We start from the raw sequence: 12,059 nt of genomic DNA, 5'->3' as shown, positions 1-12,059 counted from the left end.
AGTCCTTGAAGAGGAGCATGAGGCTGATCCTGAGTGCTGGGAAAGCACCACGTGTGAGCTCCAGCGAGGTAGCGTGATGCCCACATGAAATCTGAACTGGTTGCCTTACTACTCTGTAACTTCAGGCTCCAGTTCTCCTTTGGGTTTATTGTGGACAGAAGTAGATTTGGTAGAAATAGTCAGCACTGGGGATGAGCCAGAGGTAATGATCTTACTTGAGCACAGAGCCCCACATGGGTTGTCTTTGGAAAGCAGGATCCCACGCTCTGCTTCCTCTCAGACTTGTCATCCCAAAGCAAAGCTGCCCCAGGGCATCTCCTGGCTGGGCTAGGCTGTGTTGCCCTCATAGACCAAAATGACCTGGGGACACTGCAGCCCACCAAGGTTGAAGTTGAGACACCTCCATAGCAGCAGTGGGTCCCCATGTGCTTTGAGTGGCACGACAGATCATCCTGCAGGAGCCCAGCAGCGAGCAGTGGTCCAGCACACGCCTCTCTGATGAAAAGGGTGTCCTTTAGGCTAAGCAGCATAAAACAGAAGGGTGCAGGGCATGGGGAACCAATGGCACATGTGCACTGCCTGGTTGACGTGCATGTTTTGTGTCCAGGTTGCTGTCCCCCCGGCCCAGCCTGCTCAACACTGCCAGCGATGCCAGGCTGAACTCCTCGCCACAGAAGCCACTGGACCTGAAGCAGCTGAAGCAGCGTGCTGCTGCCATCCCTCCCATTGTGAGTACCCCATTAGAGAGGGCTGGGACTGGGAGCACAGTGGCTGTGTGTGCCTCCTGCGTGCTCTTCTGTCAGGCTGTGTTGCCTGCATGGTATGTGGCGGGGTTGGAAGGACGTGCTCATCCCTGTGGATGGCCAAGCTCATAGTCTGTGCAGAGCAGGGCAGTGTGAGCTCCCTAGCAAGCGAGGTGCTCTGTGTGCCGAGTGTGTTCCCAGCTGCTGGAGCAGCTCTGCCAGCAGCATTTGGATGTCCCTTGAGCTCTTTGATCAGAAAGTTGTGGGAGGTCTGGACAGAAAAAGCTTCTCATTGCCACATGACTGCTGCCTCCTGTTGCTTTAAAAAGCAAGGGTGCACCTTCCCTCTGCTTCTCTTCATCTCACGTGCTTGAAGGATACCACCTAAGAAGTGTTTACGCTCTTCTTCATCCAGAGGCTCTGCTTAGGCTGTGACAAAAGCACCCTGGTATCCCCAGGGTCTACACCAGAGGAGCAGCAGCACGGGGTGGGCAGGGAGGAAATCTGGGTTCTGAGCACTCAGGGAGGATCCATTCCTGATGCTCTTCCAATTTCCCATATTAAAGCTTAAGATGTGGCTGCTGTAGTGTAACATCTGGCAAAAGCTACAAGCACTTAACTATAAATCAGGGGTTTTAAACATGGGAAGTGTGAGGCTCTCTTGTAGCATCACCAGCACAGAGCTTATACGCCTATCTGATGGCTGGTGAGCTCGGAAGCCCTGTTTGTTGGGCTGGTAAGACTTGAAGTGCTGGTGTGGGGCAGGTGCTTCTCGTGACACCTTGATGTCTCCAGGACTGCTAGGGGAGTCAGCAGCACGTGCCAAGTGTCACCAACTCGTGTTGCTTTGCAGATTTCCGAGGGTTTCTCGGAGGGGATCCTGCAGAGTGGAAGTGTGAAGCCTCAGGTGCCTCCCCACGCCTTGGCCCTCTACCAGCAGCAGATCACAAAAGCCCACGAGTCTGCCCGTGAGGACGTACCCCCGAGCAAGCTCTCCCAGTCCCAGCAGCAGCAGGCTGAGAAGGAGCCGCAGCAGCCAAGCAGCAGCCCCAGGGGAAAGAGCAGGAGCCCCGCTGTTGGTGACAAGGAAGGTAAGGGACGTGCGCGTGTTCATCCGCACAGCAGCACCCAGTGTGTACGCAGCCAGCAGCTCTCCTCCTCTTAGGTGAAAGCTTGCTTCAAGCCTTGAAAGCTCTTTAATAGCATCTTGAAGCAGGACGAGAGAGGCATGGCTAATTTCCCATGTTCATTAGACAGTACATGATGTCTCACTGAGCCTACAGCAAACACGGGGCTAGTGTCGAGCGCTGAGGAGGTGAAGATTGCCTTTATTAGCGGCTCTGCCATTCACTTGAGAGCAGAGAGGCCTGGAGGCATGCCAGGGCTCTGGGTACAATGGCTCTTTTCTACCTTGCTGGCTTTCTATAAAGAATGCTTTTAATGCTCAGTGGGGACCATTATTTCATTTAAAATCAATGCTAATACTGTGACTCGGAGTCCAAAGGTTCCTGTAAAGATTCCCAGTGCTTTCTCCCCGGAATAGCTCTGATGTGGTTTGGCTGCCTAATGAGCAATTCAGAGTTTCCCACCGTAGAGTATCTGAAGCATTATTAGCTTGAGCACCTGGGGATCAAGGTTAAGGAGAGACGGGAAGTCCTAATGAGACCATCCTCTAAATGTGTTTTTAATCCGAGCATCAGTCTGTTCCAGTTCAGACTGTGTCCCTACCCCTCATAGCCAGCCTGTGGTTCAGTTGTGTGTGGAGGTGCTGTCACCAGCAGCATGATCAGAGGAGCAGGGAAGTTGGGCAGGGTGCAATACCCCCCAGTGCTGGATCCTGCATGGGGATGGATGCAGCTGTAATACACGGAGGTGGAAGGTGGATAATACTGCAGTGATGAGGCGGATCTGCACTGGACCTGGGCTGTGATCTTTGCTGGAAGATGGCTGGGTGAGTTCACCCTCAGGCAGGCAGGCAGGATCACAGCAGCCTGCTCTGCAGTGTCCAGGCCCAGGTGTTTATTCCCCAGGCTGTCATGTCCCTCTGCACAGAGCGATGTGCTTGCCGGAAGAGTTGCTTGCTGGCACTTGACCAAATGGGGTTTTTTAAACGATAAATATTGCCATGTGTGCATCACACCTCCAGGATGTTTTGTGTATAAGCAAGGGAGGTGCTTGCTCACCTGGCAAGGAAGGGAGTTTCTACAGAGTCCTGGTGTTGCCACCCATGAAGTCCCACCTCCAGCTGATCTCAGCCTGCTGTGCTTGGGTTTGCTGCCCAGGTGGAACAGTTCCCCTCCAGCTCTTCTCCCCTGGCAGCAGGTAGTAAGCGTTGTTGGTGTCCCAGTGCTGCAGCTTCCTCCTGATAGCATGACGATGAGGAGATGAGGCAAATCTCTGTGTGTGTGTTAGGTACGAGGGGGGATTTAGGGCTTGGAAATTAACCATGTCATTCTTCAGCCTTTTGGCACCATTATTATCTGCAAGGGTTTGATGTCTGGGTGGATTTTTTTATGGCTTTGTTGCCTGCAAAGCACCACTGGCTTGAAACATTTTATTCTCTCGTACCTCTGTATTCCTCTGAATTGTGCATGTTAATGAAACCAGTTCTTCCTCCCTGTACCCCTGCAAACATCTCAGCAGGTCTTGGCCTCCAGCTCTGTGATGTCCAAGACCTGCATAGCTGTGCATGTGTACGGGGTACCAGAGCAGGTCTGGGTTACATGTGGACCCTAGCGAATCTTAGGCAGCTCTTCTCTGTAATGGGAGTGCATCTCCCATTTGAAAACGAGCAGGTTTGTGATGAATCACCTCAAGGGGAGAAATCAAATCCCCTGAAGCCCTGATTTCAGTTCAGCAGTTGCTCAGTGCTGTCTCAGCTTCTTGGAGCACATCCCAGCTGTGGATCAAGGATCAGAGGGGAGATGGCCAGATAGTCCTGGCAAATGTGTGTATGTCCCTTCCCTCCCCTGCTCTCTGAGGCATCCCAATGAAGTGGCAAGCATCCAGACCGCGGACATCATGCAGCCACACCACCTCATGTTAAACAGGCAAAGCCTTCAGGAGAGCAGCCCCTTGCTGCCTGCTAGCAAGGGCTCAGCTCCCCTGGAGCAGGTACTCCCGTTCCTCCCCTGCTCAGCAGGAGAGCTTGAACTCTTGCAACTGCTCCAGAGATCAACATCCTCCTCACCACTCTGGATCCGCTTCAAAGCCAAGTCTTGCACACATCCTGGCCGAGGCGTTGGCTGCCTCACAGCCGCTGGCTGGGGCTCTATCGGCTTGGAGGGCAGCCAGCCCCGGCCGTACCTTCCTGAGCACTGCCCTCTCCTCCTCCCAAGATGAGCTGCTAATCGCAGGGCCAGGCAGAGGCAGCCCTGCCTGGATCTCACCCGCAGGCAGCCGGATGGATCCCTTTCCCCACAGCCGAGCCGCCGTGGGGCACATCTTTGGTTATCGGCGGTTTGGAAGCCAGCGGTATGTTTTGTGTTGATTTAGTCGTGTTTCATCTGGCCTTTGTGGGCGACGGGGAGCCAAGAGCATTAATTTGGATGACGGATCATATAAACTCTGACTCCTTCGCTCCCATTCCAGGGGCTTGATAAACGGTAATAGGAACTCTCTCTTCCCCGCGTAAGTGCTGTTTTATCAAAAGCTGGCTGAGTTATAGCCACCCTCTAATGCGGGGGCAATTAGGAACTGGACACATTTCACAGGCTGGAGGGAGGCATGCAGGGGAGGGGATGGCTCCCGTGGGGAAAGGAGGAGGATGGGGCTCTCCAAGAGCCATCCAGTGTGCATGTAGCCTTGGCTGACAGGGCCTTGGCATCAGAGAGCATCTTCAGCCGGGACATCCCAGTGCTGTTTGTGCAGGGGTGAGGGAGCCTGAGCTGAAGGGGAGAAAACGAGGGAGCGTGGATGTGCCAGGGGCTCTGTCAGTCTGGGGGATGTGCCTGTATTCCCTCATACTGGCAGGACGAAAGGATCCTTGCTAGGATCCAACATGGGGAGAGAAGAGGCTGCAGCCAAGGTCCAGCCCTGCCCGGCTGCAGAGGTGTGAGTGCCTGGACACCTTTGTGTGCTGATAATGGATTTCTTCTCTCAGTGAAGGGGACAAGAATAATCTCTCAGCTTCTGAGCACACCGAGCGTTAATAACGATAATGCAGTAAAGCCTCATTAAATTGGGCCCCTGATAATCTACTTGCCCTATTATTAGGCTTAGCAGGATTGAGGCATCTATTTTTATCAAAAATTGATGGTTAAAGGCTGGCTTCGTTTGTGATTGCTATTGTTTACTGCCCAGTTCTCATTTCTGGTCAATGCAGACGTTACACAGGTGGATCTGGGCAAGAAGGGCAGTGCAGAATTAAGTGGTTATCGATTACGAACAGATCCCACCAAACCTGCTCTAATCCATCCAGAAAAGGCTGTCTCATCTGTCTGCTCGGTAAAGCATGAGGATGTACTTGGGATGGAGCTGGTGCAGATGGAGCCCCTCTTTTCCCCAGCACCCTGCAGAGCATGGCAGGGTTCGGGCATCCCCAGCACAGCTCTTCCATTATTAAGCACTTCTTGGCCTCTGTTCAGCCTTTTCATTGCCAGGGTGAACCCAGCCTGGCATCCAGTATATCCCAAGCCAGATAATTTCAGGAAGCTTTCCTGCCCCCTACCCCAGTGCCTTGCAGAGGACCCTCAAGTGCCTGCTCCCCATAGAGCATCTGGTCATCCTGCAGAGCCCATCTTGATCTTCATTTGCCTTTGGCAGTCTTGTACAATGTGGTTGTCCCAGGTGTTCAGAGAACATCAGCACATTATCCCCTTGCTGTCCAAGAGCCTGATACCATTATTTCTGATCGCTTCCTGCAGCCTACAAATGATTTATAGCCAGCAGCCATCCTTTAGGAGCGGCTGAGCTTTTGCATCATGATGTGATGTGGGGATGAGCTTGTTCCCAGTGTGTTGTGGTCCCTGGCAGTGGACTGGGGCTCCCCAGGCACCCTGTGCCTGGCTGTGTGCAGGTGCCTGCCTGCACCCCACACCTCCCACACCAGCACTGGTACCTTTTGGTTTTAACCTCATGAAGGGGGTGGCAGGATCCTCACTACTCCCTCCAGCCCTGCCTTGGTGGTTGATGCAGACCTGTGGGCCCAGGTACAGGCTGCCCAGGGATGGTTTGCATGTGACCGTGCCCTAGCAAGTAGCAGGATGTTGGGCTCATCCCAGTGGCTGGTTGCATGCAGAATGTAGTCTCTCCTGGGTGTGATGTCCATGGAGGTCCAGGCTGGCAGGGAGCACCAGCAGAATCACCAGCATGGACATCTGCCCTCCCCACTCTGCTTTAAGCATCTCAGTAAAATAAATGCTGTCAAATCCAGGCAGTGATACTGAGGCTTCTGTTTAGCTTGGTTGGTGATTTCAGCCTTCATGGCCAGCTCAGACTGAGCTGAAGCCATTTCCCATGTCGGGTGCTGGCTGTGGCTTCCCTGCCTGCAGGGAATGCTTGCCCATGAGGTTGCTGAGCGAGCTGTTTGCTTTCTGTTTCCCTTGCAGAAAAGTCTTTGCATTTCTCCTCCATCGCAGAGGCTCAGAAGCTGAGTGCGGAGCCCATGGCTGCCTCGTGCTGGCCACCCGTCCTCTCCTACTCCCGGGATGTGATCAAAACCTCTCCCCAGGCAGAGCCCCACTTGTTTCAGTACAACCCACCAGGCAAGTAACAGCCACTGACCGTGTACTGTGTGCCCTCTGGCCTCCGCTGGGGCTGAGGGTGGAGGCTGCAGCCAGTGTCACAGCCCCTGATCTTAAATCAGTGCAGCTCTCTGGGGGGTAAGAGAAGAGGATTCATCCAAAACCTGCTAACTCCTTGCTTTGGCCTGGCATGGAGCTCCCTCGCTGCTCATGCAGCGGTCTGAGGGTGGCAGCCAGGTCTCCCAGCTCTGGCCAGGGCAGGTCTAGGGATGTGGTTGGTTTGTGGGTGCTCCGCACGCTGCTTCTGTGCAGGGTCAGGCAGGTTTCAGCCCTCCCTGCGCTGTCCTGCTCTGGCTGGAGGGCAGACGGGTCGGGCGCAGCGCATCCTCTGGCTGCACAGGGGACAAGGCAGCAGTTGAAACTATTCCAGTCCTTTCCAAAACGATCGTGTGGCTTGGATCCCAGTGCAGGCTCACAGCCGGCCACTTCATCACATCCAGCCCCTGCTCCTTCCCTCGCCCCTTCCTCTCTGGTAGCTGCAGCCGTTCTGCCTGCCCTCTTTCTTGCTGACACTTGTGTTTTCCATGCAGGACACCCCATCCCACTGAACCTGCATGAGAGCTCTCGCTCAGGGCTGCAGAGACTAGCAAGCATCTCCAACCCTCCTCCCCTCATCTCCTCCACCAAGCACCCCTCCGTGCTGGAGAGACCCGTTGGATCCATTTCCCAGGTAGGGCATTGGGTGTGAGTGGTGGAGGTGCCTTGCAGGGATGGCAGCAGCTCCTGACCTCTCCTCTCGCTCTGCAGGGCGTGCCCATCCAGCTCCATGCACCCTACAGCTCCGAGCACGCCAAGGTCCCTGTTGGCTCGATCACCATGGGCCTGCCGCTGACCATGGATCCCAAGAAACTGGGTAAGGGACTGGGAGGTGAGTGGTTTCTTGGAGAGCTCTGGGAAGCGAGCTTGCCAGCAGCATGCAGGAAAGAAGAGCAGAGAACACAGCAGTGAAGTGCAGAGAGACCTGCTAAGAGGATGAAAGGATTAGTCCCTCAGGAAAGCAGAGACACAGGGAGCTAAATTTGTGCAGTATAGGAAAGCAGCAACTCAGCCAGGGACACATCCCAGCCTATAAATACCCTCCAGCTAATACTGTGATCGAAGGAAGGAAATATATTGCTGCTCCCCAGGCCAGTAGGATAAAGAGTAAATGGCCTGAAATGAACAAAGAAAGCGTTTAGTCTGCAGATTTGGAAGTGTTTAACAGCAGGAGGGGATGAGTGAAGGACTAAGTGTGAGGGAGGAGGGATACAGGCCCTATTCCCCACTGTGCACATGGTCCTGTTATAAACCACTACTGGGTTTTCAGTGTTGGCTCTGGTCCTGGTGCCAGCAGCACCAGGGAGTGCCTTTGCCAAGGTGAAAGATCTTTGCTCATCAGTAGTTGTGTATTCAACCGATTGCTGCATCCTTGGTGAAGTTCATCCCAAAGTGGTGGTGACGGCAAAGGCACCGCGGAGTTACCAGTGCAGGGCCGGCACAGGTGCCTCAAGCAGCAGAGGGCTGCGACCCTCTGCCCTGCACCCACACTGATACATGGCTGTTGTTTTCCAGTGCCTTTTCCTGGAGTAAAGCAGGAACAACTTTCTCCTAGAAGCCAGGCCAGCCAGCCAGAGAGTCTGGTTCTGCAGCCGTCCCAGGAGGGCTCCATCCTGCGGGGTGAGGAGTCGGGAGCGGGAAGCGCGGGGAGTGGGATGGGAGGGATGCTGGCGGTGCCAAGCCTGGTGAGCATCACGCTGGCTGCAGTTGCCCTGTGCTTTCAGGTTTGATTTCTGGGGCTGTGCACAGCAGGAGGGGTCCCTTCACCCTTTCTCTCCAGCATTGTGGCAGATGGGTTTGTACAGTTCTTCCCCAAATCAGGCTCTTGGGCACTGATCCTCGTGGAGGTTTCACGTTCAACCCACAAATCTGTTGCTTAAGACAAAGCAAGACATGCTTAAATCCCATTAATTTTTTTCAGGCTCTTCACTGGTGCTGCTGCAGCTGGGCAGGGACCACATTTTGTTTAAATACAGCCCCCCCATGTTTCTTTCCCCATTAGCTAGGCAGAAGAAAATAAATGCAAAGGTGTTGTTTTTAAGTGCAGATTCTGATTTGTGAGCCCCACAACTAAGGCAGTCAGAAGCCTGAGTGCAGTGGGGCTGCCTCCAGCCCAGGACGGATCCACACAAATGAACTCAAACCACCCCGAGCCGCATCTCGCTGGAGATCTGCTCTGATCCCATCAGGGGAGGCTGAGACAGGCTGTGCTTTCTCCCAGGCTCATAAATCTGCCCGGCCCCTCCACAAAGGCAGCAGGGAGCTGATAGTCTCAAAATGCCCATTTTTCCTACCTCCCAGCCTATGCTTGCAAGGCTGGGTCCCTTGGGGAATGGGGTGGAAAGGGCTCTGCAAGGCATGGGAGTTAACACTGGCATTCCTTGGAGAGCTTTCCCTCCAGAACCTCAGCTCACTTAGGCTGAGTTGAATCCTGCACTTAGTCAGTTGTCTCAGCCCCACAGTTCTTGTGCTGAACAGCAAATCCAGCCCCCAGCTCACTGCCTTTGTGTCTTACAGGTACTTCCCTCAGCTCTGCCTCAGGAGGGAGCATCACCAAGGGAACACCGACATCCAGACCCCCTCCGGAGTCACCCATCACCTACCGAGGGTCCATCACGCATGTAGGTCCCTTGTCTCTGGTGGGTTCTGCCTTCTGGGTGCTGGTGGCTGCAGCTTGTGCTGCGCACGGGGATTGGGGCTTGTGGGGTGCACTGAGTGCGTGGCACAGGGCTGAGCAGCACAGATCTTGTCAGTGCAAGGAAGTGGAGCTGAATGAAGGAGGAGATGGGTGGAGGGCCAGGCCAGCAGAGCAGAGGAGCTGAATCCAAGGTGCGTGTAAGGTAGGGAGGTCTCCTGCCAGGGCTGAGCATGCTGCACTGAAGGTCCTGCCCAGAGGCTCTCTTGTGCAGGAAGATAGTTTGGCCTTAATCTCCACCATCCATCTTCAGAAGAGCAGCTGGCAAGCGGGAAGTGGTGTTTTGCAGTGTGAGTTATTGCTCACACAGTAACAGAGCGGAGAGCATTAACAACAGAAAAAATCCTTTTCCTGTGGGGATTTTATCTGGCCATCACTCAGATATTTAAAGCCACTCACGCTGAGATTTCTGCCTGCCTCCTTCAAGGAGGGTGGCCGTGTTCCCTTGGGCCCTGGGGACATGGACCTGCATCCCGGCCCAGAGCAAAGGCTTCACTTGCCTGGTGCCCTGCATGAGCAGCTGCCAGGAGCAGCTCCTTGGGGGCTGTAAACAGCCCATCAGAGCAAACACTGTGCTTCATCCTCTCATATGCCCCTGCAGTAGCTATGGGCAGCAGTGGGTGGGCAGGAAGGGTCTTGAGCACCACGTGCCAGAGTTCAAGAGATGAGCAGTTTGTTGAGACGCTGTTTTGCATCCAGCTCATTAATCCATCTAGATTCCTTTGTTTGGCTTGGGATTAAGGTACCAAGCCCAGACCCAGGGCATTACCTGCCTCTCCTGCTGGCCCAGCAGCCTGCATCGTTCCGCTCCCACTGGGGAGAAGGAGCCCCCTGTTCCGGCAGCAGCTCCCAGAGCTGATATTTGATCTCAGATTAGTCATCCAGTTCACGGAAAGCAGATCTTGAATATATGCTTTCTGCTCTGAAGCCATCTGTCATCACTTGCTTTCAAATCCCCTCTGAGCACGTCCACGGAAGGAAGATGACTTACCTGGGGCTGGGAGAGCCAGCTGGGAAAGCCGTTACCGGGTGTGCTGCAAGGGTGAACTATCAGAGCATTGAACCTGGATGCTGGCATGTCCTGGTAGCTCTGGCAGGGTTTTGGAACTGCTGGTGCTCTAGGGCTTGGTACCAGCAGCATCTCCAAGCTGGGGTGGGGGAATACCCTGCACTGGCACGAGCTGGATGCACCAGCAAAGCTGGCTGGGATATCCCTTCCCTGAGGCTTCCTTCCCATAAGCATCAGTCCTGGGGCTTGGTGGGGTTAAATGAGCAGAGTATGCAGATGTCAGTCAAAAGCTTCTCTCTGACAGCATGGCTCTGCCTTCCCTGCAGTGGAGTGTGGGACCATCACCCTGCAGTGGCTGTTGAGGGTTCACACCAGCAGGTGATGGCAGAGGGGTGTTATCACCAGCAATGTCTTCAAGGACATCCAGTTCTGAGTGTTCTGAAGGGCATTAAAAGGGGGGCAGGTGTCTGTGAGCCGTGTCTGTGTGTACCTCCAGGGAAGGAGAGGTTTCGGTTCACACCAGTTTGTGTAAGGAACTGTTTCTGTTGGAGAGCCAACCAGCAGGTTTTGTCCCGGACCTGCTCCAGGACTGCTCTTGCTGATGCCTGTCATCTCACCCAGGCGTGCTGCCAGCCCCAGCTCCCGTGTGCAGGCAGCGCTCTGAAGGTCACTCCTGCTGGCAGCAGATGTGCCCTGGGCAGGCAGGACATCTCTGTGTCTCCGTTACCAGGCTGGGGAAGTAGGCTGCACTAGGAAAAACAGGTTGCAAGTAGGAAAACCCTAACACTTGAGCGGTCCTTTTTGTCACCAGGGAGGTGCCCTGTCTCCCCAGACCCAAGGGTGGAAGCGATGCAGGGAGCTTGCTCCAAAACACGCATGGTGAAAAGAGCTGCTGTTTTGGAGGTCTCTGCTGTCCTCAGCCCCCCTGCCTCTTCCCAGCAGCCTCGCACCATCACGTACCTCTTTACCGCTCCTCCTTAGCATCCTCATCAATAATGAAGCTGCAGGTCCCTCGCTGTTGGCTGCGCCAGGAAGCGGAGGCTGGGCGCGCTCGCCCTCCCTCAGCCTCCCGCGGGGAACAGCCTGTCCCTGCGCGCGCGCTTGCTTAATTGCTTGTGACACTGTTAAATATGGATCTTGGTGGCTTTCCAAGGGCACCCCGGCAGAAGTGCTGTACAAGGGAACCATTACCAGGATAATCGGAGAAGACAGCCCCAGCAGAGCAGAGAAGGCAAGAGAGGATGCTGTGCCCAAAGGACATGTCATCTACGAAGGGAAGAAAGGCCACGTGCTGTCCTACGAGGGTAAGTCGTAATCCTCTGCCTTTTTAGGGCAGGCGCCAGGGGTTTGTGCTGCCGTGGCTGGGAGTTGGGAGCTATTTGAGGAAAGGCTGACAAAGTGCAACATCCCAGCCTCGTGTCTTTGCTTCCAGCATCGTTTCTGTCCCTTCCCACCCCTCCTGTCTATGGCCTGGCTGGGTTTCCTTCTGTCCTGTGTGGTTACCTTGCCTTGGAGGTGGCTTTTATGGCCAGCAGGGGCATGATGTCTCTGGTTTTCGTTGGTTTTGAGGACTAGGAGAGAGGAGAGGGTATTGCCTTCATCCCTAGCACCTTCTGCAGGAGACTCTACAAATACATTAGGAAACCATCCCCAAGCTCTTAGGCCAAGGTGGGACTCAAGAACCTGCAAGCTGGAGGCAAGTCAGGTCGTGTGGCATAAAGGTTTATTCACACATCAGATTCTCACCTGCAACATCTTGGGCACAGCTTTCCCAGTGCGGGCCTGCCCTGCAGAGATCCTCCTGGGCCTGACAGCGCTGCGTCACAGGCAGT

The 12,059-nt window shown here is 54.6% G+C and overlaps 1 protein-coding gene across 9 annotated transcripts in view; it reads left to right on the top strand.

Moving 5' to 3' along the window:
* NCOR2 (nuclear receptor corepressor 2) overlaps positions 1–12,059 on the top strand; it is a 160,202-nt gene that overhangs the window by 126,541 nt on the left and 21,602 nt on the right. For all 9 annotated transcript variants that reach the window (XM_061344678.1, XM_061344674.1, XM_061344677.1 and 6 more), the window contains exons 20-27: positions 608–728; positions 1,597–1,834; positions 6,293–6,448; positions 7,018–7,157; positions 7,235–7,340; positions 8,039–8,143; positions 9,041–9,144; positions 11,381–11,531. In XM_061344678.1, the coding sequence (XP_061200662.1) occupies positions 608–728; positions 1,597–1,834; positions 6,293–6,448; positions 7,018–7,157; positions 7,235–7,340; positions 8,039–8,143; positions 9,041–9,144; positions 11,381–11,531 (1,121 nt within the window). The remainder of the gene's footprint in view (positions 1–607; positions 729–1,596; positions 1,835–6,292; positions 6,449–7,017; positions 7,158–7,234; positions 7,341–8,038; positions 8,144–9,040; positions 9,145–11,380; positions 11,532–12,059) is intronic.

The sequence above is a fragment of the Neopsephotus bourkii genome, unplaced genomic scaffold (genome assembly GCF_033783945.1).
Source record: "Neopsephotus bourkii isolate Nb327-2 ecotype Australia unplaced genomic scaffold, CSIRO-AGI_Nbou_v1 NB_230, whole genome shotgun sequence".
Classification (NCBI taxonomy): domain Eukaryota; kingdom Metazoa; phylum Chordata; class Aves; order Psittaciformes; family Psittacidae; genus Neopsephotus; species Neopsephotus bourkii.
The sequence above is the reverse complement of the archived record's forward strand: the minus strand, read 5'-3'. Positions and strand labels throughout refer to the sequence as shown.